The sequence below is a fragment of the Simochromis diagramma genome, unplaced genomic scaffold, assembly GCF_900408965.1.
Source record: "Simochromis diagramma unplaced genomic scaffold, fSimDia1.1 OVJJ01000422.1, whole genome shotgun sequence".
Lineage (NCBI taxonomy): Eukaryota > Metazoa > Chordata > Actinopteri > Cichliformes > Cichlidae > Simochromis > Simochromis diagramma.
The window spans coordinates 68,082-93,999 of record NW_024387252.1 but is presented as its reverse complement, the minus strand read 5'-3'; the positions used below and the strand labels follow the sequence as shown (position 1 = coordinate 93,999).

At 40.3% G+C, this 25,918-nt stretch overlaps 1 protein-coding gene and 4 long non-coding RNA genes across 5 annotated transcripts in view; 1 reads left to right on the top strand and 4 right to left on the bottom strand.

Moving 5' to 3' along the window:
- Positions 1-475: 475 nt before the first annotated feature.
- The window catches only part of LOC120715188 (vascular endothelial growth factor receptor 1-like), a 66,962-nt gene continuing 41,519 nt past the window's right edge, over positions 476-25,918 (top strand). Inside the window, exons 1-3 of the mRNA XM_040002048.1 lie at positions 476-586; positions 1,379-1,732; positions 24,030-24,365. Of these exons, the coding sequence (XP_039857982.1) occupies positions 514-586; positions 1,379-1,732; positions 24,030-24,365 (763 nt within the window). The 5' untranslated portion in view covers positions 476-513. The remainder of the gene's footprint in view (positions 587-1,378; positions 1,733-24,029; positions 24,366-25,918) is intronic.
- Positions 9,648-10,266, bottom strand: LOC120715199. Its single transcript, XR_005691563.1, has 2 exons — positions 10,134-10,266; positions 9,648-10,043 (listed from the first exon to the last, which is right to left on the bottom strand). It is a non-coding gene; the product is annotated as an uncharacterized LOC120715199 (long non-coding RNA).
- LOC120715195 lies at positions 11,484-13,212 on the bottom strand. The gene is made up of 2 exons (XR_005691559.1): positions 12,317-13,212; positions 11,484-11,610 (listed from the first exon to the last, which is right to left on the bottom strand). It is a non-coding gene; the product is annotated as an uncharacterized LOC120715195 (long non-coding RNA).
- LOC120715198 lies at positions 18,883-21,758 on the bottom strand. The gene is made up of 2 exons (XR_005691562.1): positions 21,655-21,758; positions 18,883-19,032 (listed from the first exon to the last, which is right to left on the bottom strand). It is a non-coding gene; the product is annotated as an uncharacterized LOC120715198 (long non-coding RNA).
- On the bottom strand, positions 20,035-21,248 carry LOC120715197. Its single transcript, XR_005691561.1, has 2 exons — positions 20,443-21,248; positions 20,035-20,296 (listed from the first exon to the last, which is right to left on the bottom strand). It is a non-coding gene; the product is annotated as an uncharacterized LOC120715197 (long non-coding RNA).

Genomic DNA, 25,918 nt, shown 5'->3' with positions numbered 1-25,918 from the left:
ACAAAGAAATGGCCAAAACTGTGCACAAATTTCAAGAAACTCTTTTAACCTCCCGACACAAATATCCACAAGCCACTGGCTTCCAGGATCACCTTCCTCCTCCAGTGACTTGAATTTCTGTAGAGCATACCACATAACCTACATTATAAACTCATCGCCATGATTTATGCTTTGTGATCACGTTCCGGTGTTTTAGATGTGGTGCCACCAACGATAGAAACAAATACTGTTTTTACAGTAACAGCTATCGCCACCTGGAGGCCTCCAGTTAGAATGCAGCTTTTTTCTTTCTTTCACTGTGCCAACCGGGGGTAGAAGTTTCTGTTATGTTATGTTATGTTATGTTATGTTATGTTATGTTATGTTATGTTAGGAGTTTGCGGCGTGACGTCAACTCCAAAGAAGCTCCTCCCCCAAGTCGGCATGGGTGGAGTAGGCTAACGTCTTACAATCCACATAACGAGAATCTCCCACATTAATTCATTCGTGCACTTTGAGTGTGCTTCATGAAACATGTTTGCTGTAACATCTCTGTGGCTCTGCTGGACTTTACTGTCTGTCTCCCTCGTGGGCTTTACCTGTGCAGGTGAGTTTGATTTTAAATCCTATCGACTGATTTCTTACCCGCTGTTAGATGTTCAAGCTGCTTTAGTTTCAGCGTGGATGTTAGTGTTTAAATGTACTAAAAGGTGTACACATACACAGGCAGGTATTTAGATAAACACTTTATTTATCCACAGAGGGAAACTCACAGATCCTGGAGCTCATTTAAAATAAACCCTTCAGTCATAACTGTGAAACTACTAAACAGATAGAAACGAGTTCTCAAGAGCAAAATGTTGATAAATAATGTTGTAAATAAATAATGTCTTTGATACAAAATGTCTGAGTTCGACAATGAAAAACACAATCTAACATAAACACTAAACCACTAAAACAATTTGCATTTGCATTGCAAATCCCTTCCCAAGGGAACAGCTAAACAGTTCTGTGTTACTCATGGCTTCCATTACAATAACTGGCCTACGTTACTTTTTTTTTAGGGATTACATGTAATAGAACTTTAGTAATCAGATTAACTTATAGATAATAAACCAGTTAATAATACACAACATAAGATGCACTGGCTGGTTTGCTAAAACATATCTTATAACTTTAACTTTAACTTAACTGAGCCACCACTGCCACCTACTGGCGGAAATCAACATCGCACCACTTAAGGTGGCAGCAAATGAGCTTTTCCCTCTGTGCTATGATGTAAACTATCATCACAACAAAGGCAAAAAAAAAAGATGATTGGGGGGGGGGCAGCTGTAAAAGTGAACAGTTATACTTAGACATCTGTATCCTCTCTGCTCTGTGTTGTTTTCTCTTTTAGGGCACAAAAGCATCACAGCTGAGTCTGGGCAGGACGTCACTCTGACATGTGGAGCTCCAAACAAGAACATCATAGTGGTAGAGTGGAGCAGAGCTGACCTGCAGCCAGATTATGTCCTCTTGTACCGGGATGATCTGTTTGTTCCAGACAACCAGCATCCTTCTTTTAAGAACCGGGTGGATCTGCAGGACAGACAGATGAAGGATGGAGACGTGTCTGTGATTCTGTACAATGTGACGACTGCTGATACTGGAACATACGAGTGTCGTGTCTTCATGAGAGGAGCAAACCGCAGGAAGAGAGCTCATCTGAAGACTGATCCAATCACCACCATCAGCTTAAATGTTTCTCCAGGTGAGTGAGTAGAGCTGAGTGTGTGTGTGATCAGAGGTGAAGCTGCTTCCTGCTTGTTGATGTTTGTTTCTAAAGATGTTGTTGATGAGACTTTGTAGAAAGCAGCTGGTCTGAGTGATGTGATCAGAGTGCAGTAGATAATGTCTGACAGCAGTTTGAAGAGGAAATGGATTCTGTTCTGTTCTTCACTCATCACCTACCTGACAGCTGACACCTCACACCTGTTTCTCACCTGCAGGTCAGACAGGAGGAGGCACAGAGGATGGAGGGAAGGAGGGTGGAGGGAAGGAGGGTGGAGTCAGTAGAGAACGTTATGGGCTGATAGCTTCTTTTTTGTTACTTCCTGTATTCATTGCTGCTCTTGTTGTTGTTGCAAAACTGCAAAAAAGAAAATTATCCAAGGATCTTCCTTCTGTTGAACCAGCTGCCAGCTGTTCTGAAACCATAGTGTGACTAAGATGATGCAAACAGCAGCCTCATACAACATTAAGTCTCACATGGACTGTTACTTATGTAGCCTCGCACACTCTCACACTCAGATCAATGAATCAGGGCAACTCAGGCTTCTGTATCTGACACTCCAGAGGTCAGGAATCAAACCACCAACATTTCAATTTGCATAAAACCCACTCTACCTCCTCCACGGATCGAATTGCACAGAACTCTGGTGCGTCTTTACTGAATAATTTTTAACTGTGATTATTGAATAAATGACATTTTGAAATTTGTCTCCAAGAGCCAGGATAAGGATAAGACTCAAGAGGAGCTTCTATCCCCAAGCCATCCGTGCCCTAAACACACACACCCGCCCGCTCACATCATCTATAATTGACTGAGACAGGACTCTTCCAAACACTCTAAACCAAGGCACAAAGTACATTCCAAATTCCTTTAATTTTAAATATGTTTATATTGTCTATCCTGTAAAATAGTCAGAGGTCTATTCATATTAATATACAGAATTCACCTGGTTGCTGCTACTACTGCACATTCACCTAGTGTATATACTATATATATATATATATATATATATAGTATATATATAATGTTCTTCCTCTACCCCCCCTCCATTTTTGTACATGTCGAGGAGCGTGTCAGGCTACATTTCACTGTGTGTTATACTTGTATGACTATGCATGTGACAAATAAAGAACCTTGAACTTGAAACTTGGTGCAACTCTTCAGTTTGTCTTGAATATAAAATGAAAGCAAAGTGTTCTCGCCTTTTGTGAAGCTGTTTGTGCTTCAGACCTGAGCTTGTGTGTTCGTGTGTTCGTGTCTCCATATTCCCGAATATGTAAATTAAAGATCATTTTAAAGTAAAAGACCACTTTTGAGCCGTTTCTTTCTTGGCCCTAAGAATACTAAAGAACCGGGATTAACAAGAGTCACTGCAGGACTAAACTAAAGTTTAGTTTAGTTTAAGTTTTACTGCAGTCAGCATGACTGCAGCATTAGATCCAGATCAGATCTTTCCTCATTCTGATTGTGGGCAGGTTATTTCAATGAGTAGAGCTCTTAAGAAGGAATTGAAATTGAAAATGATTCATTGATGTACAGAATTCAATTTGAAGTATTTGGTGCTTAGAATTTGATGGCCCATCACTGTTGACTTCAGACCACAGATGTGATTTCTGATGGAGTTTTGCATTTAAAACCTGCAGACTTTGTTCCTTTAAGCTAACAACACAAATCATGTGTCTTACTGAGACGTTTTGAATGTTTTATGACGACTGCAGCCTTCTTGTTTCTTCTGTGGCTGAATGTGAATCCAGGATATACAGTGGGGCAAAAAAGTATTTAGTCAGCCACCGATTGTGCAAGTTCCCCCACCTAAAATGATGACAGAGGTCAGTAATTTGCACCAGAGGTACACTTCAACTGTGAGAGACAGAATGTGAAAAAAAGATCCATGAATCCACATGGTAGGATTTGTAAAGAATTTATTCGTAAATCAGGGTGGAAAATAAGTATTTGGTCAATAACAAAAATACAACTCAATACTTTGTAACATAACCTTTGTTGGCAATAACAGAGGTCAAAGGTTTACTATAGGTCTTTACCAGGTTTGCACACACAGTAGCTGGTATTTTGGCCCATTCCTCCATGCAGATCTTCTCGAGAGCAGTGATGTTTTGGGGCTGTCGCCGAGCAACACGGACTTTCAACTCCCGCCACAGATTTTCTATGGGGTTGAGGTCTGGAGACTGGCTAGGCCACTCCAGGACTTTCAAATGCTTCTTACGGAGCCACTCCTTTGTTGCCCGGGCGGTGTGTTTTGGATCATTGTCATGTTGGAAGACCCAGCCTCGTTTCATCTTCAAAGTTCTCACTGATGGAAGGAGGTTTTGGCTCAAAATCTCACGATACATGGCCCCATTCATTCTGTCCTTAACACGGATCAGTCGTCATGTCCCCTTGGCAGAAAAACAGCCCCATAGCATGATGTTTCCACCCCCATGCTTCACAGTAGGTATGGTGTTCTTGGGATGCAACTCAGTATTCTTCTTCCTCCAAACACGACGAGTTGAGTTTATACCAAAAAGTTCTACTTTGGTTTCATCTGACCACATGACATTCTCCCAATCCTCTGCTGTATCATCCATGTGCTCTCTGGCAAACTTCAGACGGGCCTGGACATGCACTGGCTTCAGCAGCGGAACACGTCTGGCACTGCGGGATTTGATTCCCTGCCGTTGTAGTGTGTTACTGATGGTGACCTTTGTTACTTTGGTCCCAGCTCTCTGCAGGTCATTCACCAGGTCCCCCCGTGTGGTTCTGGGATCTTTGCTCACCGTTCTCATGATCATTTTGACCCCACAGGATGAGATCTTGCGTGGAGCCCCAGATGGAGGGAGATTATCAGTGGTCTTGTATGTCTTCCATTTTCTGATGATTGCTCCCACAGTTGATTTTTTCACACCAAGCTGCTTGCCTATTGTAGATTCACTCTTCCCAGTCTGGTGCAGGTCTACAATACTTTTCCTGGTGTCCTTCGAAAGCTCTTTGGTCTTGGCCATGGCGGAGTTTGGAGTCTGACTGTTTGAGGCTGTGGACAGGTGTCTTTTATACAGATGATGAGTTCAAACAGGTGCCATTCATACAGGTAACGAGTGGGGGACAGAAAAGCTTCTTACAGAAGACGTTACAGGTCTGTGAGAGTCAGAGATTTTCCTTGTTTGAGGTGACCAAATACTTATTTTCCACCCTAATTTACGAATAAATTCTTTACAAATCCTACCATGTGAATTCATGGATTTTTTTTTCACATTCTGTCTCTCACAGTTGAAGTGTACCTCTGGTGCAAATTACTGACCTCTGTCATCATTTTAAGTGGGGGAACTTGCACAATCGGTGTCTGACTAAATACTTTTTTGCCCCACTGTAGCTTTGTAATGACTATTGCTAATGATTTGTGATAAATACTGCGATTGTTCCACCAGCACATTTAAACAGAGCAGAGAAACAGCACAAACATGCTCATGCGTGTCTGTAGGATGGTAAATATTTGTTTTGCTTCTTCGGTTCAAATTATTATTCCAGATGTTTTGATGTCATATTTCAGATGCTTTATCATTAAAATGTTTGGGGACTGAAAAAATAAAATATTTTAGCTAATTACGTCTGCATAATATTCTGGCTTCATGTGATGTTTATAGATGTGACTGCATGTTAACTGCAGTTTGATCTATCTGTCTGCTGATTTGTTGACTTTGATCTTTTAAGTGGGGCAGGATTGGAAAAACTAACTCTGAACATGATGAGGAGGAAGTGGGGAATTCTTCTTTTTCAGTTCACAAGATCACAAAAGCGAGCACGACACAAATCGCACCACAAACTGACGATTTGCCCGGTTCTTAAAAGATGCTGCTCATCCCAGTGTTGTAACAGGTCAGCCCTGCTCTGCTCCACTCTGAAACTGGGATGTGTTTATGTGAAGCTCAGCACATCAGAGTGATGTCCAGCTAGATTTGTTTCTAGAAGAGGAGACAATATAGAATATAGAGAAAGTAACGCGGCCTGCAGGACTGATCATCATGATGAGGTACAACAGAAACCACTGATTCCTGTTGAACCACAGGACGTAGAGCTCAACGCTGAAATTTAGCCCACTGTGGTGTTTGCTATCACAGAGTTACGGCTCTCTCCCTTTTCATTTGGACAGACTTTAAAATAACTACCCAGATTATTATTGCACTATTTATTTACCGGGTCACTTGATGAGATTTGCATATGCATCCATTTTATTTTAATTTTCTTTTTATTTCTGGGTGAAAAAAAGAAAATATATATCAGGATACCTGACTCCATTGTTCCAGGGTTTGGTTCACGGGGCTAGCAGTCATAGCAAAGAAGCCAGACTCTGCCACCTTATCAGGGAGAGCACAGAGGTGTTCTCAAACCAGACAAGAGATAAAATCCCTCCAACAAGTCCCAAGTCTGCCCCAGGGCCTCCTCCTGGTAGGACAGGAGTTGTTTTGGACATTTAAAAGAGTATTTGAAAGTTCTGTGAATGCTCAGTAGGAAAGCCTTCATCATTAGTCCCTCTGAATGACCGAGATCTTCACCCCATCTCGGAAAAAGAATCAGCCCATAAAGCAACTAAGTGCCGTTGCTTGTATCATCCTTGGTCACTACCCAGAGCTCGTGACCATAGGTGAGGGAAAGGAGTACTCTTACTGAGCACTCATAGTCAGTTTGCTTATTCACCCACTCTCACACACACATTTGAAAGCATCATCCCATACCTGACTGCCTTGCTTTACATTTTACACACTCACACTCCAATAGATGCATCAGGGGAAGCTTAGAGTTCAGTTTGTTGCTCAAGGATTCATCACTATGCAGACCTATGAGTAGGGAATTAAACTGCTGACTCTGTTGTTGTTGTTATTATTATTATTATTATTATTATTATTATTATTATTATTTTACATGATTATGGGCCAAAAGGGGCCTCAGATGTGTGTGTAGTGTCATATTGCATCTTTACTTGCTATTTAATGTAAGTTTTGTCATTTAATTGCAGAATGTCAAAATGTAATTTAAACAGCACATTTAAAACAACAACTCTTGGCCAAAGTGCTGTACATTTCAAATAATTAAAACAGTTTAAAATGTTTGAAGACATGTAAAAATGTAAGAAGAGAGTAAGAAATAAGACAAAAGTAGTAAGAACTTATTCTGATTTAAAAACTTAGGAATAGAATTTGGTTTTCAAACATATTTTGAAAGTGTTTCATGTTGGGCAGGTCCTGATGTGGAGCAGTCACAAGTGTCTTATTTCTTACTGAGATTTTCTCGGGGGCGTCCCTGTTAAACAGCACATCTAAAAGAAACAGAGGACTTCACTTCTATCATGATCAGTTTGTGGTTTGACGGTGTCACATACTGACTAGAATATTTTCTATTCAGGACCACAAATGTTGTATTTGTTAAGAAAGCACTGAGTCATTTGTTCTCCGAGAGTTTGTGGTTTATCGGCAAACCACAGAGTTCTTCACATCAGCCTCTGTGTCTCAGTTAGACAGACAGTACTTGGTTGTAGCTGAAGAACCAAATCTGTGGATGGAGACTAAATATTTCTCTGGGAATCTTAAACTGATTTTTAACAAAGTTTATTGTTATTTCTACATTTTTTATTAGATTTATATTAAACAAAATGAAGTCTGTGTTGTGGACAAACAGCTGTATCCACATTAACTCTCACCTCTGTCTCAGAATGACTCACAGTGAAATGAGAGTCAAATCTCCGTCTGAGGTTATATATATTCTGAATGAATGAAAATTAATAAAAGATCAATGTTATGGCTCTGAATATGACAAGCATTTATAAAAAGGCTTCATGCTATTTATTTTTTCCACCCTTCTCCTCGTGTCCCACCACATACGATGAGGTGAGGAAGAGACAGGAGTCAAAATGAGACGTCCTTGCTTCAAATCTCATGTTAAAGTGATGTCAGTGAAATGATGTTTTACCAACTGCATCACAAACAGTTTTGTTAAGGCTCCACTAAACTTACATGTTCATGATCTCAGAGATATCAGTGGTCATGATCTTTTTTTAATATTTAGATTATATTAGATTCACGGCAGTGATTTTGGAGTTTGTTTTCACTTCTAACCTCGTATCTACAGTTTTGGTCCTCCTGTGACATTTAAGGTCAGATGAAAACCATCTGTGTTGGACAAACTGACGCTCCTCTGCTGCCACCTACTGGCTGTTATCTTTTAATGAGCGATGTCAGTGATGTGCAGCGCATACTGTGTTGTGGATAGGCGTAGCTTTGGGTCACGTGGTGTCAGTAATAGTGATCGCTATATCACCTGTTCACGGCCCGAGGGAAATTTTGTGAATGAGTGGGTGATGGAGGAAGTCAACTTTTGCTGACCGCTCAAGCTTAGAATGTTTTGATCACTGTTTTTCTACGGATTTTAAGGATTCGATAACAAATAAAGGAGTTTTAACCTGGAACTTTGACTTACGTTTTAAACAGCGGGCGCGTCAACATTATTCCCCTATTCAGCTGCTCGGCGACTCAAAGGCTTGACAGTCGCCAGTACACTAACTGGCCACTTTATTATACACCTTGGATGTACCCCCTTTTCCTTCAAAACTGTTTTAATTCTTCATGGAATAGATTCAACACGGTCCTGAAACATTCAGAGTTAAGTTCATGCTTCAATAGTCACTGAAAGTTGATCCCTGACGGGGTGTAAATTTGACATGGACAGAGGGGACATGTCCCCCACCAATATCCAGCGATTATTAAATTGTCCCCACCAATAATTTGATGTCTTCGAGTAAAGAAAAACAAACCTGATAGAAAGGGAAAAAAACGATCTGTCAATGTCTCATTCACCCAGAAAGAGTTAAATAATAATAATAAATAATACATTACCTCTCAAGGTACAAAGATTGTTTGTATTGTGTTCAGGAAGTGGGGACAGTAGAAGGAAGTTTGATTTTAAGCATCAGTTTGCTAGGACCACACAAAGGCAAATGTGTCCGACAGTTAAGGGTAAGAATATGGATTCTCTTCAAGATGATCTTAAGAGCTGTACAAATATGCACAGTTTTAAAATGTGTTACATACTTAAAAGGATGAATCAATATGAAGAACATGAAAGTAATTTGGGCTAAATGTGGAAGGAAAAATGTTTGCATTGTTACATAAAGATACATGTTAGAGGGTTTTTTGGGTTGTTGGCGCCCTCATGTAAGAATAATTGGATTGCAGGTAGGGGGGAGGAGCTAACAAGAATGCATTCTTCTTCCTGCTCCTTTTCACCCATGGGTGCGGTGTTATAATAATGGGAAGGAGGGTTTGTATGAAGGAAATGAAACGCTGTTGAACAATGTGTGGAATAAATAAATGAATGAAATGAAATTACGTCCTCTACTGGAGTCCTACGTCATGTGACAAATATGGCCAATGTGATTGGCTGAGCCTTTCAGGGAGCTCTGTTTAGTTTTAGCAGCGGCAAACCTGCGCTGCGAGCAGGAGAGGAGGATGGCAGCAAAGAGGAAGAACCTGGATATAAGAAAGTATTTTTCAAAGAAACCTGTAAGTCACTTAAAGCCAAGTTCACTCATAAAATGTGTCCGTCACAATAACGTTACAGGCTATGCTAGGCTTTGGCCCACAATTGTCTAAAAATAACTATTAATTAGCTCAACAATCCGCCAGCAGCGCCACTGAAACATAGCTTCAGAAAGATTTTATTTCAGATACGATGAGTGGTAAACACGTTTTGGCGTTTATCTTCCTGCTCGTCTTATCCACAGCTGGAGGGAAAGCCGCTCTTGGAGGTAAGAAGTTGCTCCGTTTCCTCTCATTCATCCTCTCTGACAGCGCCGTGTGATCAGATGTCCCGCTTTGCGCGACACTGTAGGTATTTTATCTTATTTTTTTCTCGCGCGCATCAAATGTGAAAGACGTGTCCCGCGTTTTGATTTAAAGTTAATCGCCTCGGGTGCCGCTGTCTTAAATCTCCATTTACTTCAGTGACGCTGTATCTCCCGTTCAACAGCTGGGGGGAGGGGCTTCACCCACGAGGACCATGCTCAAAGGAGTGTCTGTGAAGGTTCTCAGTCATCCAGGTCATCGTAGTCAAAGGAGCTTGCAAAGAAAAGCGTCTGGACTTCTTTAAGTTGCTTGAAGACGTTTCACCTCTCATCCGAGAAGCTTCTTCAGTTCTAAGGTCAAATGGTGGAGAGTCCCAGATAGAGACAGAGTCACATGAATGTGGTTAAAACATTTCTCCATCGTGACTCCAAATATTGAACAGTCTTTCCACCTGTCTGGATCTATCCATGGATGAAAACAAAGATATGAATTTTTGCATTTGTATCACCATCATTTCAAGTTAAAATGTCTTAAAATGAATTTATTCACACCTGAAAATCAGTAAGAAAAAGAACACAGACCAGCTGTGTGACGCTCTCACGTCCACATGAACCAAAACATATTCTGTGGTGTTCAGTGTCAGTGAAAACATGTGACAAGCTTTTATTGTGAAGATCTGAGCACCGTGGCTCACGGGGTTGGGAATCGCATCTGTAACCGGAAGGTCGCCGGTTCGATCCCTGGGCTCTCTGTCCTGGTCGTTGTGTCCTTGGGCAAGACACTTTACCCTACTTGCCTACTGGTGTTGGCCAGAGGGGCCGATGGCGCGATATGGCAGCCTCGCTTCTGTCAGTCTGCCCCAGGGCAGCTGTGGCTACAACTGTAGCTGCCTCCACCAGTGTGTGAATGTGAGACTGAATGAATAGTGGTATTGTAAAGCGCTTTGGGTGCCTTGAAAAGCGGTATATAAATCCAATCCATTATTATTATTATTATTACTCCTGATCCTGTGTGATGTCACTGAGCAGGTTGTGTGATATAAGACCAGCGGTGAACAGCAGGTGTGAACAAGCCTGTAAAAAGTATTTACAGAAGACATTTTGTAAAGTTTAAATCTGTTAGTGTGACGTTTCCTCCATATCAGACACAAAACAGCTGCTGCACATTCACAAAGTGGAAACATTAAATTTTCAGCGGTGCGGAGTCAGTGTTGTTACACTTTAACGTCAGTAGATGGCAGCACAGACCACATAATCTTGACCCAGCAGCAACTTAAAAAGCTACTTTCTCATTAAAGAAAAGGTTTTTTGTTTGTTTTAAAAAAAACACACACAAATAAACCTTTCAAATAATGCCCACCTAAACTATTGTCCACTTTCAGGTGACTTCACACCTGTTACCTGTCACACTGTGATATTTCTGGTGGTCACTTCTGGTGAAAACAAGCCTCCAGCCCTCACTGCTGACAGAGCAGCAATAAGCATCAATACACTTATTACAGTCTCGTGAATTTCCACAGTGGTTGGTAAAAGCTGCTCAGAAACACAAATGTGTTCGTATCTGTGAGCAACATCCTGATTTCAAATCTGTGGATCGGTGAATACAAGCACCAGCACTAATGAGCATGCGCAGTGAGTCTGTTATCGAGCTGTTTAATAGTCCAATTCTATTGGAGGGCACTCTAATATAAACACATGACTGTGTTCAAGATAATCTCACTCAAAGAAACGTCTAACACATTGTAGATGAAGGCTGTTTAATAATGGAGTAAAGGATCTCCATCGTATTACAAACAACACCTGTAGCTGTTAAAATAAGAGAAAAATATAAATTCATAATCTATGACTCCAAAGAATTCATGTTCCTTCATGAGGAGAACAAACAGAATATAAACCAGTGTGTTTACAGTGAATGTGTCAGGTCTGAGCTGCTGTGTGGACCAGTTAGAGAGCAGCAGCTGGATCCCAGTGGTTGGACTGGTGGACGACTTCAGTGAGGAGTAGATGACATTTGGCTCTGGTAGAAACTCTGCACACACAAACACACAGGAGGAGAATATAAGCACAAAGCAGAGCCTCTCTGTTCTCTTTATATACAGCAAAGCATGAGGACATGTCAGTGAACGCATCACAGTTACAATAATGTAACTTATTGAACTTTGACACATTTTGTGCAGGTGTGTCAGATCACAGCATCTGCAGAGACACACAATCTTGTTTTGATACATTTTAACTGCAGGATGAAAAATAAACTGATTAAATAACATCAAATTGCTCCATCTTAACAGGTTACTGGCACCAGAATATTTAGTGGAACTGGTGCTTGTGTCCCAGTCAGTGTGTACATCCTGAGATGCTGCAGCCACAAACCTGTTCACTGTTCCCAGCTCACACTTAAAGACGACTGAACGTTTGCTGTGAGGACTCCTCGATCCTGGGACGACCTGCCTGAAGAAATCTGGCTCGCCTCATCAGTGTCGTCTTTTAAATCCGTGTTAAAGACTAATATATAAACTTTAACTCATCTTATTCATCCAGCTGTTGGAAGTTATTCACTACATGACGCTTGAGTCTGTGTAGTTTGATTCATAATTTACTCTTTGCTCTTTCACTCATCGTCTCTGGGAAGCACTCGTAACGATGGTTTGAAAAGTGACACAAACTTAAAAATACAATAAAGTTTGATTGTGAGCAACAGATTTATGGTGTTTGTACTAAAAGAAGAGCAGCTGTACCTCTCAGCTCTGACTGTTTTTCCTTCTCTTTGACTGACGTCTTCAGTTCTCACTGCTGAGCCGACTGCAGCTGCATCTGCACAATAAAACACACACACAGGACGTCAGTGCACGATTGACTTTACCCAGAATCCTCTGCAGGAGAAAATGGAAGGTACTCATGTTTAGCTGGACAGAGAAAAGTTACAGGAAGTCGTCTTGTAGTTTGTCTTGTACAACATTTTTCTGAAGTCTCATATAAAGACGTCGCTTCTCTGTTTTCTTAACAAAGTGGATTTTCTACAACAGTTTCAATGATAAGAAACCAAATGAATGACATTAGTTATGGAGCCCTTTGGTAAATATTCAGAGAACAAGATGGAAAAACAATCAGTTACAGGAGCAAACATCATGCTGGCTTGAACACATATTTGTTGTTGAAGCTTCTCAGTATTTGAATCATGAAGATTTGTTAGTGTTTTTTAATGAGTTCATCTTTTAAACCATTTTAGCCTCGATTGTCCTGTTAAACACTATTTAAACTTCTGTCTCTATAATGCAACAAAGAGTCAAGTTTAGCCTCTCTGCTAACTTCAGGCTAAAAACACTGACGACCTCCAACGCTGCCCCTCAGCCTCCTGGTAGAGGCTCCTATGGACCCAGCAGGGTGACAACAACACCCCATCAAAGGGACAAAGACACTGAGCAGCATGCAAAGAAGCCCACTCACTATAAACATCATGTAAGAAATAAGAACTACAATGGGATCATTGATGGAGCTGGACTGTTGTCAGAGTGCAGCTTAGAGGAGATTCTGAGTTTAGCAAAACCTCCTCATGGCTTAAAAAGTCTAACAAGTGTTAGACTAGACTATCACTAGAAGAAGCCTACGCGTCCCACCAAGATCAGGAAACATTGAACAAAATACGCAAAACAAAACTAGAATTAAATGAGATAATTGATAAAAAAACAAAATTCTTAGTACAAAGACTACGCCTACAAAATTATGAACATGGTAATAAATCCGGTCAATTTCTAGCAAACCAGCTAAAAATAAATAAAGAAAAAACAACTATATGTGCTGTTCGAGATTCATCTGGGAACACAATATATGATCCGATACAAATAAACAACATTTTCAGGGATTTCTATAAAACGTTGTATTCACCACAAATAAACCCATCTAAAAAAGAAATTGATCAGTTTTTGGACAACATAACTCTTCCAAAATTATTGGACACTCAAGCAATGGCACTGGATTCACCACTGACACCAGGTGAACTCCAGGAAGCCCTGATAAGTATGCCCAATAATAAGGCTCCAGGTCCAGACGGCTTTCCTGCAGAAGTCTACAAAGAATTCTGGTCGATTCTAGCACCAGTTTTCTACAGAACGTTGTTGGAAATTAAAGAAAAGGGCAGACTTCCATCCAATATGAATTCTGCAAACATTAATCTCCTGCTAAAACCAGGCAAAGACCCTGTATATCCCTCAAGCTATCGTCCAATATCCCTTATAAACGTAGACCTTAAAATAATCTGCAAAGCTCTCTCAAAGAGACTGGAGAAAATAACCCCCCTCTTAATTCATCCTGACCAAACTGGTTTCATAAAAGGTAGGCACTCATCAACAAATACACGTAGATTACTTAATTTGATAGACTACTCATACAGTAAAAACCTAGAAACTACAATATTCTCTTTAGACGCAGAAAAAGCATTCGACAGAGTTAACTGGAAATTTCTATTTGCAACTTTACACAAATTTGGTTTTGGATCCTCTTTCATAAACTGGTTAAAAATATTATATAATTCCCCAACAGCTTGTGTCAGAACAAATGACCAGACATCCTCCAGCTTCTGCCTCATGAGGGGCACCAGGCAGGGATGCCCACTCTCCCCTTCACTGTTTGCAATTTTTATTGAACCACTAGCAGCAGCAATTAGACAGAATTCAGTAATTAAGGGCATAAAATGCAAGAACGTGGAACATAAAATCAGCCTTTATGCGGATGATGTGTTACTCTTTCTCCAAAATTCACAAACCAATATCTCTGGGGTGATTGAATTGATAAACTCTTTTGCAAGAATATCAGATTACTCAATTAACTGGTCAAAATCTACAGTTTTACCGATTAATTGCTCCCTCCATAATTCCTCTTCTACACCACTTTTGTTTTTATTATTAAGTGTCAGTGCACTTATGTTAACGACAGTGAATCCTTAAGCTGTCATCATCGATTTTCACCTGTCAGCCTCATTCTGTCCTCTCTGAAAGTCTTCAACAACTCAATTATGATGTGACTGAAAACACAATGAAGACAAAATATTAGGTATAAAAAAAAACTGACTGTGGAAAATTTATTCTGTTTTATCAACATATATAAACACATTTAAGGATCTGACTGCAATGTTTAAAAACAAAAACAAAAACAAATGAACAGTTATTAATAAATATAACAAACATACAGTCTTTTAGAAAGTAGAGCCGATCAATGCATTTATGGATTATTGGAGTTTTTACAAAACTGATCATTTAAACAGAAGTCATTTCCAATGTTTCTATTTATTTTTATGTGTATTGTCTTTACTTATATTGGTAAGTAGAGTTCAGTGAACATGATTTATTACGATTTATATATAAAATTTAGAAATTAACTGTTTTGCAAAGTATCTCAAATCCTGCGTTATTTGACACGTTTCACATATACACCAACAAGTCATTTACAACAATGTAAATACGGCCAATCATTTTAATGCGGAAACCAGGAAACCAGTTCGGGGCACAACCGTATTTGGCACCGTTACCGTCCCGAGCGAACGTCTTCACGGCGACAAGATGGGTAGCGGTGTTCGTACGTCGCTCTTCGGGATTCTTTTCCTCCGTTATTTCGCGTTTGCATCAACAGGTGAGTATGTAACTCTTAGATTGCTGATGAATTGATTTGCCGTTATTGGCATATTAAACACACGCAACCGGGACGTAAGCGTGATTAGAGAAGCTCGCCGGTTACCGGGCTTCGAGCGCAAGTTAGCTCGCTAGTTGCGAAGTAGAAGCGGCTCTGTGTGGTGTGAGTTTTCTGTGTGTTTTGCTTAGTCTTCGTATTTGTGTGCAGTTTAAGTGATCACTGTTAGAGCCACCGAGACTTGCTGAACATCGTTTTTCGGCTAAAACCTCACATAACAGAAAACATTCACTTGGCTCAAAGCACGGCTACCTGCCGAGCTAGCGACAGCAGAGCGACACGTCAAGTTAGCATAGCGGTACAAATCAGAGTAGCGGGCAAAAGCGGACTGGTCCCGGATTACTTTCACGTCATAACAGGGGTTTTTAATCCGGGAAACCTGAAGTCGGTACTAATATAATGCTATTAGCATGTGCAGTGCTCTGCTACGGGAGAAAGTTAAGGATAAAAAAGCTCGAAACAGGCGTTTCGACACGGTGTCGCACTTCCGTAGCGATCAGCGAAGGAGGAGAAGCGCTACCGCGGCGGGTAACAGGTCGGCTGGCTTCACCCCGGCGCACAAATCACAGCGTTATCTCAGGAGAACAACCAAGCCACTAAAGAAGTACTAAAACTCGAGGAGACGGGACAAAGACACTGCGAGCCTGACAAGAAGCCCACCACTATAACATCATGTAACATAAGAACTACAATGGGTCATTGTGGAGCTGGACTGTGTCAGAGTGCAGCTTAGAGGAGATTCTGAGTAAGGTTTCCTTTGACACTACATTGACATTATAGTGTCTCTATCCAATTCAAACTGTTTAACTTATGAATGTTATAAAGTAAATAAACATCTTGTAAATAAGCACATTACAATATTTATGATGTATTATTTGTCCCTTAGGGAAATTTGTTGTGGACTCAAGTACTGCCACAAATGCTGCCTTCACAGAGTCAATAACATTAAAGATAAGAAAGAATAGATGCTTTTAAAAAAAACAAATAAATTATTCTATATTACAAAGATATGTTAGTATTACTCATATTGAAATAACTCTAAAAACTGTTATTAAAAGCTTGTTGCTGTTGTAAAAAGGAATTATAAAAGTAATTCAGATGCTTTTGGGACTCTGTATCTTCAAGAAAGAAAAAAGCTCAAACTGACAGAACTCTGTACCTGTGTGATTACAGACCAATCATAATGGACTGGAGGGAGAGGTCTTGAGTCCTCCCAGTTGCACAAGACGTGGCGGCTTAATTTTGCCTGTTCAGAGAATCCATACCACGGTCTACCTTATGATGCTCCAGCCCTTCTGCGTAGGGCTGATCGTAATGATATAGATCAGATGACGTATATAAAATCTATATTGTTTCATATTACACGCTATCGTTGTTTTGTGGTGCAGCAAAATAAACTGTTTGCTGCAATATTTTTCATGGTTTTGTGGTCACTGTAGTGGCTATTTTAATTTCTTACATTCTCTCTTTTCTCTTATATTTAAAATAACCACTGCACCACTGAATAACACAGAATCTCCCTGTGGCTCTATCTCTGTACAACTCCTCCATCTAATACCACAGCACACGCTCTACAGAGAAAATAACAAAGTTTTACAGTTTTACAGTCAATTATATATATCTAACCTCTGTAATAATCTAAATATTTATTATTGAGCCATTTGTACATAATAGAACTTTTTCTTTTATTTTGTAACTTTGTAATTTATTATATTATTGAATTTAGTTCAGTCTGTTATTGTTACTGTTTTGAGCAGCTGTAATTATATAATTTCCTTATAGATTAATAAAATATTCTGATTCTGATTTTCGATTACAATTGAGTTCCACCTAGTGTGCATGGGTTCGTTGTGGCAAAGTGGCCATGCTTCCCGTGACAAACACCACAACAACCATGGACGCTGAGGCGACGATATAACTGCTGCTCAGTCTGTGGCTTTAAGGAAGACTTGGGGACCACAGTGCTCGTTTCAGGGTCTCAGTTTTGATTTTGCGTGACAAGACAAACGTGACTCGTCAAATGCTGCCACTGACTAGTCGTAGGTGCCATGCAATCTGTTGATGTCACAGAACAGAACCCTGGCAGAATAGGTACTAAAAAAAACTGGGTACCAAGTACTATGACCTAATGGAAACCCCTGAAAACCATGGCAAGCTGACCCGAGTAGGCGCTAAAGGGGCAAAGGAAAACAGTGGGAAAAGGACAATGAGTGAATTAACAAGCTACTAGATAAAAGACAAAAAACTCACAAAACACATGTTTTTATATGTGAATAAACAGAAATGTGTTAAAACATGAATGTAAATAAAATATAAATATCAATTATAACTTAAGAGTTTACTATAATAAGGTACACGCCTGGCACATCATACACAGTAACCTGCCTAGACAACTTATGTTGATGTCTTCTAATGTAGCAGAAGATGTATTCATGCACAAGGCAGAGAAATTTTTGCCTCTGTCACAGAGTGGACAGCAGAGCTGTTGTTTTTGTTTGTTTGTTTAACTATTATTAAGTGTGCAGCATATTCAGCAAAAATGTAGCATTTAAGCTAGCTTGATTTAGACTTCTGTGGGAAATTATTTCCTAACTCACGTTGTAACCATTAGTAGTTCACATTATCCAGGAAGTGCAAGTCAGGTTATGTCAAAGGTTTAAAGTGTTGTTTCAGGTGTTGTGCCACAAAGTGATTTCCAATGTTTCTCTGTTTTTCTTATGTCTAATATATTGGCTTATAGTGGTATGTTTTGGTAAATAAACTGTAATAATAATAATAATAGATTGGATTTATATATCGCTTTTCTAGGCACCCAAAGCGCTTTACAATTCCATTATTCATTCACTCTCACATTCACACACTGGTGGAGGCAAGCTACAGTTGTAGCCACAGCTGCCCTGGGGCAGACTGACAGAAGCGAGGCTGCCATATCGCGCCATCGGCCCCTCTGGCCATCACCAGTAGGCAAGTAGGGTAAAGTGTCTTGCCCAAGGACACAACGACCAGGACAGAGAGCCCAGGGATCGAACCAGCGACCTTCCGGTTACAGATGCAATTCCCAACCCCCTGAGCCACGGTCGCCCGTAATGAACAGGATTTGTGAAGGGCTTATATATAAAGACATGACTTGTTTTTGAAGTGTCTTTATAACAGCACAATTGTTACAGTCCTTTTGATCACTTAAAATATGCTTACAGAACTGTGATGTTATATTTCTTAGCTAGATCTCTCTGGAAAGCCATATTTTTTTATGTCCATCAGACTTCAATCATATAACATAGCCAGCCTTATCATGAAATTACATGAAATTACCACAGTGTAAAAAACTCAGATAGGTAAAAAACACTTAACTTTGAAATATCCATTCTTTTAGATAAATATATAGTCATACATATTAGGATATGACTGATTAGCATGCAGTGTTAAAAACAAATACAGGTAAGGCAGGTGAGGCTTGCACTCAGAACTAGTCTTTGAATATCTGACTTAGAAATAAATATACAACGATTTCACTACTGTGTAATACACAAACTACTGCAGAACAATTTTTATTATTACTATTACCAAATTATCAAAAAGGGCAGTTTTGTCAAGTCCATTGCCACATTCAAGTCCCTTTTTAAGCACCTCCCATCACACCCAGTCCCATCGCATTAAAAAGACCGTTCAAAATACTCTAATCTCAGGATCAGCAGAACAAGATACGAGATGGGTCCTGGGAACTCCTGCAGGATCGATGCGGTGCTCTTTACCGGCTTGATGGTGTTGGTATCTGCAGGTGGGATTTGACTTTCATCAAATGTATTTTGAAAACTGCAGCAGCGGTGTAAATACAAGACACTAGCATTATTCGCATTAGACATTAACGCCTGGGAGTTTAGTTTAACTTAGCTTGGCGACAAGATCGAAAAGCTTTTGCACAAGACTGGGGTGGGGAGTTGAGATCAAGACAAGTTTTGGACTACAACATCGCTTTCCCACACCGTCATTGTGTCTGTAGTAGACATATACTGACCACCCGTATCGACCCCTGGTTTCCTGAGAAGGCCTACTAGCTCCTCATGTCAAAGATGGACGCTGAGTCGACACCGGTTAGCCAGTTGACAATCAAGCGATACGTCAAAGTAGAGGAATGGGTATATTGTATCTATGTGCAGAATGACCGGTCAAATAATAGCATAGAGTGGGCGGCATCTGCTCTCCAAAACGAAGAGCAGTGGCCGGCCAAATGCCAGCTAACTAACAGCTGCTAGCCGGTGTTAGCTAGCACCACTAGCTAACAGTGGTGATTGTTACTGCTGTCTGGATGCTAACGTTAGCATAGCTCTTAAAAGAATAACTTTTTGTCACTGTACATGTACAACGAAATTGTGGGTGCGCCACACCAACTGTGCCGGGATATAAATAGTAGACATCAAGACTAAATAACAAAGAGGAGAAATCTGTACAATCAGACTATCATCAGTCTCACCCTGGTTCATATCATAAAATGAGGATTTTAAATCAGGAAAACCTGAAGTCTGTACTTTTAAAATTATGTCAACACGTGTAGTCTCGGGACTATGGGCGAAACCACACTTGAAACTATTAGAACTATTAAAACTTGTCCTGTGGAAGCACACCCACAACTACAGGACTGCTTTAGAGCCTGGCTGAATACGCAGTCATTTTTGTCCTAGTGCTGTGCTCATAGCACCACTTAATGATATTAAAGTTTATCAACATATTTTAGTCCACGACGATTTACCTCTACGTACCTCCACTACGCTTGTTATTATTATTATCTACAATCCTTTGCCATTCAGTGCAGGGTGACATTTGAGACAGTAGGTGGCGCCATTGTCCCTTTTAACCGAGAACCTGCACCTTTACAGTTCTGTCACACAAAGTGGACATGAATGACTAGCTGATGGCTAAGGCTAATTTACACCATTGAGCCCTACACTACAAAATGTGATTGGATTTAACACTTTGAAGCTTGATTTAATAAATGTTTGTGCCTGTACAAAATATGATGTGGCAGGGTTGATTGGTTGCTGCTGCAGTAAGCAACAAAGAGTTGAATTGAAACTGGGTGTTAAAAACAATAGTGTCAGAATTAAGTTGATGGGAAGTTCTTGTGATGGTATACGGTAACTGTGAAACTGAAAAAATCTACTAAAAAGCACCTAAAGGAGGTTACTTTTGTACTGCCACTGGCTGCAAAGACTTCTATCCTAATAAGCATATACTGCTCGCTTTCTGTCTTTTAGCAATAAAACTTGAGTTACACTTCTGTGGGAAATTTAGGGCTGGGTATCATCAATGATTTCTAGATTTGATTCGATTCTATCTGAATTGGGGAAATTTTGCCTCAGACAGTCAGAAATATTAGAAATTTGATCATTTATCACTACTGACACTTGTGAGACTTCATCAGAGGTGTGAGCATCGCAGCAGATGCCTTTGTGTCAAAGTAACTGAGAATAAAACAGAAAAACCTGAAGGAGATTTTCTTGCCCTGCTTTTTATAGCAGATTTGCACTTTGTGCCGAATCGGTTTACCTGCTCTCATTTACCCGTTTTAGCTGTTTGGTAGTTGTTGAAATAGTTTTGTGAGCTGCTCTAACCTGAGATTCTGACCTTTCGAGCCAAATACGTTTATATTTAAAAATGGATTCATGATTTTAATGAATCGATATCGCTGTATTCAAGCTAGAATCGACTTTAATCGGAAAATTGATTATCAAAACCCACCCTTAAGGAAATTACCTCCTAACTCACGTTGTAACCCTCCGTTAGTAGTTTACATTATTCGCGAAGTCCAAGTCGGGTAATGTGGAAGGTTTAGGGTGTTGTTTCAGGTGTTGTGCCACCTTTCCGATGTTTCTCTTGTGTGTAATATCATTGCTTTTCTTGGTATGTTTTGGTAAATAGACTGTAACGATCAGGATTCATGGAGGGTTATATATAAAAATGGCCTGTTTTTGAAGTGTTTATAACCGCGTAATTGTACCCATATTACAATGACTGCAGTTCTTTTGGCCACTTAAAATGCTCTTACAGAACTGTGACGTTATATTTCTTAGCCAGATCTCTCTGGAAATCCCAATTTTATGTCCATAAGACTTCAATCATAACAACCCAAATGATCACACTGAATATAAAACGAACGAACTGCATTTCTTGCAGCATAAGCTCTCTGTAGGCCGCTCCTCTCTCCTGACCGAGGATTATCACTGTAGATCTACACAGCCTTACATGACGTGACACCATTTTGTCCGCACAAGGGCGAGAAGTAACGACGGGAAATACCACAGCGAGAGCCCAGCACGGCCATACATATGGGACTTCATCTGCTCTGTAACCAGGCCTGAAACAATCTCCTCAATTTATATGTCTGTGTTTTACTTACCCCAACACGCCGAGGCTGTAGAAGTTACAGGCTTTTGTACCCGATGACAAACGTCGGGCAGACAACATGTTGTGCTGGATGTTGAATAAACTGTTTCCTCGACGCTGAGTCCCGAGTTATAAAAATAGTTATAACTTCAAAGTTAAGTCATTGTCGTCTTCGAGTACTGGATATCCCAAATCTTTTTTTCTACATTATCCGTTAACGACCGAGATAAAACCAAACGTTCTTCTTCCCCTCGAGCGGACTAAAGGGAGGGAACGTCACGAAGCAGTAGGCGTTTCACAAGAGTACAAAGCTCCTCCTCCTTTTCTTCAGCGTCGCGACACAAACGAGCCAGTATGCTGAATAAAGGCTGCTCACCAGTGTGCGGAGGAAACCACATGTAGCGGCGTTTCCGGCTGACTTCACAAAGCAAGTTTGAAACCCGAGCCTCTGGGGGAGGACTCACTCGTCTACCGGGGAGGCACAGCCAGTGTTAGCGAAACAGTGAATAATTGACAGCAGGCTTATCCAATAACAAGCGCGGACGTGAAGCATGAAAAAAGGAAAAAACAAAAACAGCCGGCTCCACTCTCCCACATTAATTCACTCGTGCACTTTGAATGTGCCTAATGAAACATGTTTGCTGTAACATCTCCGTGGCTCTGCTGGACTTTACTGTCTGTCTCCCTCGTGGGCTTTACCTGTGCAGGTGAGTTTTATTTTAAAATCCTATCGATCTATTTCTTACCTGCTGTTAGATGTTCGAGCTGCTTTAGTTTCAGCTGCTCACAGAGGACGCAGGTCTCCTGTCACCAAACCTCTTCTGTCATGTTAGAAAGTGGATGTTAGTGTTTAGACTCACACACGTTTACATAACAGTTTGTATAATGAAGCTGTGAAGAGAAGAGATTTTATTACTGCAATAATTTTAAAGTGGTGTCAGATAAACATGGACAAACTGCTGTAAAGGTTTATTATTGATTCATTGATTAAAAGTTCTTCTCAGAGTTTTTATTTGTTTATTTTTTAAAGCCCATGTATCATTTTTGTACCACTTTACAAGTTTGTGCTACTTTGTGTTGGGCTGTCACAGAAAAACTCAGTGAAAACATTTGAGTTTGTGGTTGTAAGGCGACAAAATGTGTAAAAGTTCAAGGGGTATAAAAACCTTTTCAAGGCACAGTATATGCAGGTATGTGTATGTTTGTTTCATATGCCTGACATGACAGCTCATCATCACCTTGAGAGCATTTTAGTAAGTTTGGGCACACAGATAAAGGCTAATAACACATGAAATTCACAAAATGTCATATTTTATTAGGTGCTGTGACAAAGTGGATGAGCAGTTGCAATGCTCTCCCTTTGTCCATGTGAGTTGAACTTTTGTTTTTTTTTCACGTTTCTCTGTTCTATTTATTTGCTATGATTTGCCATTTGTGAGTAACATTGCTGCACTCACTATCCCGGTTTGTCTGTTGCGGCAAAACAAACATTCTGCAAATTGAGACAAATACCCAGTTACATGTTTCTTTATATTTTTATTTCATCACAGATTAAGTCATTTGTTCATACTGTTGTTTGTTCTTTTCCATTTTCCGTGTAGGTCAGGTGTGGGAAACGCCGCCTTCTTCTGTATAGGGTTTATTGCCGGTTGGTGCAAATGGTGCATTATCGCCACCAACTGGTGTGCAGGTGGAAACGCCTCCTAGCATTTCTCGTTGTAAAGTCCTGCTGATGTGACATCAAGCGGAGGGGGTTTCTTTTCCATAGAAATGCTTCCTTTTGTTTGTTTCAAGTTCTGAAGGGTGTGTTGAATCTTGTTTTATGTAAACGGAGCCATTTAGTTACGTAAATGTGCCAATTAGAAGTGTGAGGAGGTTTTGTGTCTTTTTAATCATCTGTGTAGAGTTTAAGATCCCTCAGTTTAAGTGAGAGGTACAGGCTGTGCTAATTGGAGGGAAATTGATGGCCCTATTTAAAGCCAGATTCAGAGGAGAGGTGAGCTGTGTTACCAGGTCCATGAACTGATGGGTTTTGTTAATCGAGTTACTTTTGGGGAAAAGTTTTGTTAAGTTACACATTAAACGGAGTTCATTGTAAATAAATTGCTCACGTCTGCAAACCTGAAATTTCTCTGTAGTCTGCTTCCCTACAACCTTCCTTGACATTCGAGTCGGACTACCTCAACATGTTTGATTCATTTCTTAATGTGAGAACAATCAGGACACAGTTTGTTTCACAGATGCAGGTTCATATTGTGTGTGTGTGTGATGAACATTTAGCCTAATGTGCTGAACCCAGTGTGTACAACTCTTTGCTGATTGGCCGGTGTAGAAGTGAACAGATCAAACTTTCATCTGTAACCTCTCTGCTCTGTGTTTCCTTTTCAGACCACAAAAACGTCACAGCTGAGTCTGGACACAACGTCACTCTGACATGTCGAGCTCCAAACAACAACATCATAGTAGTAAAATGGAGCAGAGCTGATCTGGAGTCAGAATATGTTCTTTTGTACCGGGATGATCTGTCTGTTCCAGACGACCAGCATCCATCTTTTAAGAACCGGGTGGATCTGCAGGACAGACAGATGAAGGATGGAGACGTGTCTCTGATTCTGAACAATGTGACGGTTAATGATACTGGAACATACGAGTGTCGTGTCTTTGTGAGAAAAACACGCTCATGGAAATCCATCAGCAGCATCAACCTTCATGTTGATCCTCCAGGTGAGTGAGTAGAGTTGAGTGTGTGTGTGATCAGAGGTGAAGCTGCTTCCTGGTTGTTGATGTTTGTTTCTAAAGATGTTGTTGATGAGACTTTGTAGAAAGCAGCTGGTCTGAGTGATGTGATCAGAGTGCAGTAGATAATGTCTGACAGCAGTTTGAAGAGGAAATGGATTCTGTTCTGTTCTTCACTCATCACCTACCTGACAGCTGACACCTCACACCTGTTTCTCACCTGCAGGTCAGACAGGAGGACTCACAGAGGATGGAGGGAAGGAGGCTGGAGGGAAGGAGGCTGGAGGGAAGGAGGATGGATCTGTTGGACTGATTGTTGGTTTGGTAGTTTCTGCTGTGTTTCTTCTTGCTGTTGTTGTTGGTGTTTTGATCTACAAAACACGTAAACGACAGAAGCAGGGTTCATACCAGCCTCCAGTTGAACTTCAGTCTGTTTGAAAGGTTTCAGTTTTTTCCAGCTGTTTCAGCTTCTCAGAGGTGACACTGAGCACTCAGGATAAAGACTGTTGTGGTTTTCTAATCATGAAACATGTGCAGAGTCAAATGTCACACATGTCATTAAGAATTGCCAAAAAAAGATTCATAATTATTTTTACATTTTCTTTTTCTTTGGTGTCAGATGTCGACAAACAATCCAGGAAACATTTAAAGGTACATCATAGAGTCCGACCTCCTGCTGAGCTAACGTCTCTTTAACTTTTACTTTAACCTCCTGAGACTCAAACTCTTTCATGGCATTTTAATTTCTCTTTGATATTTGGGCTGATTGGGACCTGATGAATGTGAAAACAAAGAATTACCAATTTTTTTTTTTTTTAGTCTGATTTTTGTTTCTAGAAAATGAGATCCACATATGAGGACATTTTATTTCATAGAGTGTCAGTATTCAGTAGATACAGTGTAGCGTAGTATAACGTCCTGTATCGTAATGTGGATATCAGGCGCTTTGGGAGAGTAAAATGTTCTGTAGTTTTGTCTAGAACGACCCAAGTGAATGTCCCTGAATGCTCCGACTTTGTGAACCCGCAAAGTGAAACATGCACAATCGCCTCCATATATCACACCACTTAACTCACAGTTGTGACCACAGATTTGTGTGGATCACAGACGCCAGGTCCTAGGAGGTTAACATCAAACTACCTGCTGCTTCTCTCATGTTTGTATCAGAGGAGCTTCTGATTATTACAGCTTTAAGCACTGAACGCACTTCTTAACTTTGTTATTGTTCTTTAATATATATGCTTTTAATGCACGTTACAATAGTAGATGATGAGGTTTCATGTTTATTTTTTTAATGTAACTTTCTGACCTGTTGACTCAGTTCAGCAGTTTTCAGGGACTTTGTTTCTCATGTTTTTACTGTAAAAGTGCCTTCAGATGGTTGTTGTTTCCTGCTGCTTCATGAATAATTCTGCAGTGAAACTGAATCTGAGCTGGACCCAAACAAACCTCACTGAGCTGATGTGTAAACTGGATCTAAGCAAGAATCAAACTGCATTAAAAAGCTGACAGAAAACCTGCTCACTGACTTTCTCTCACTT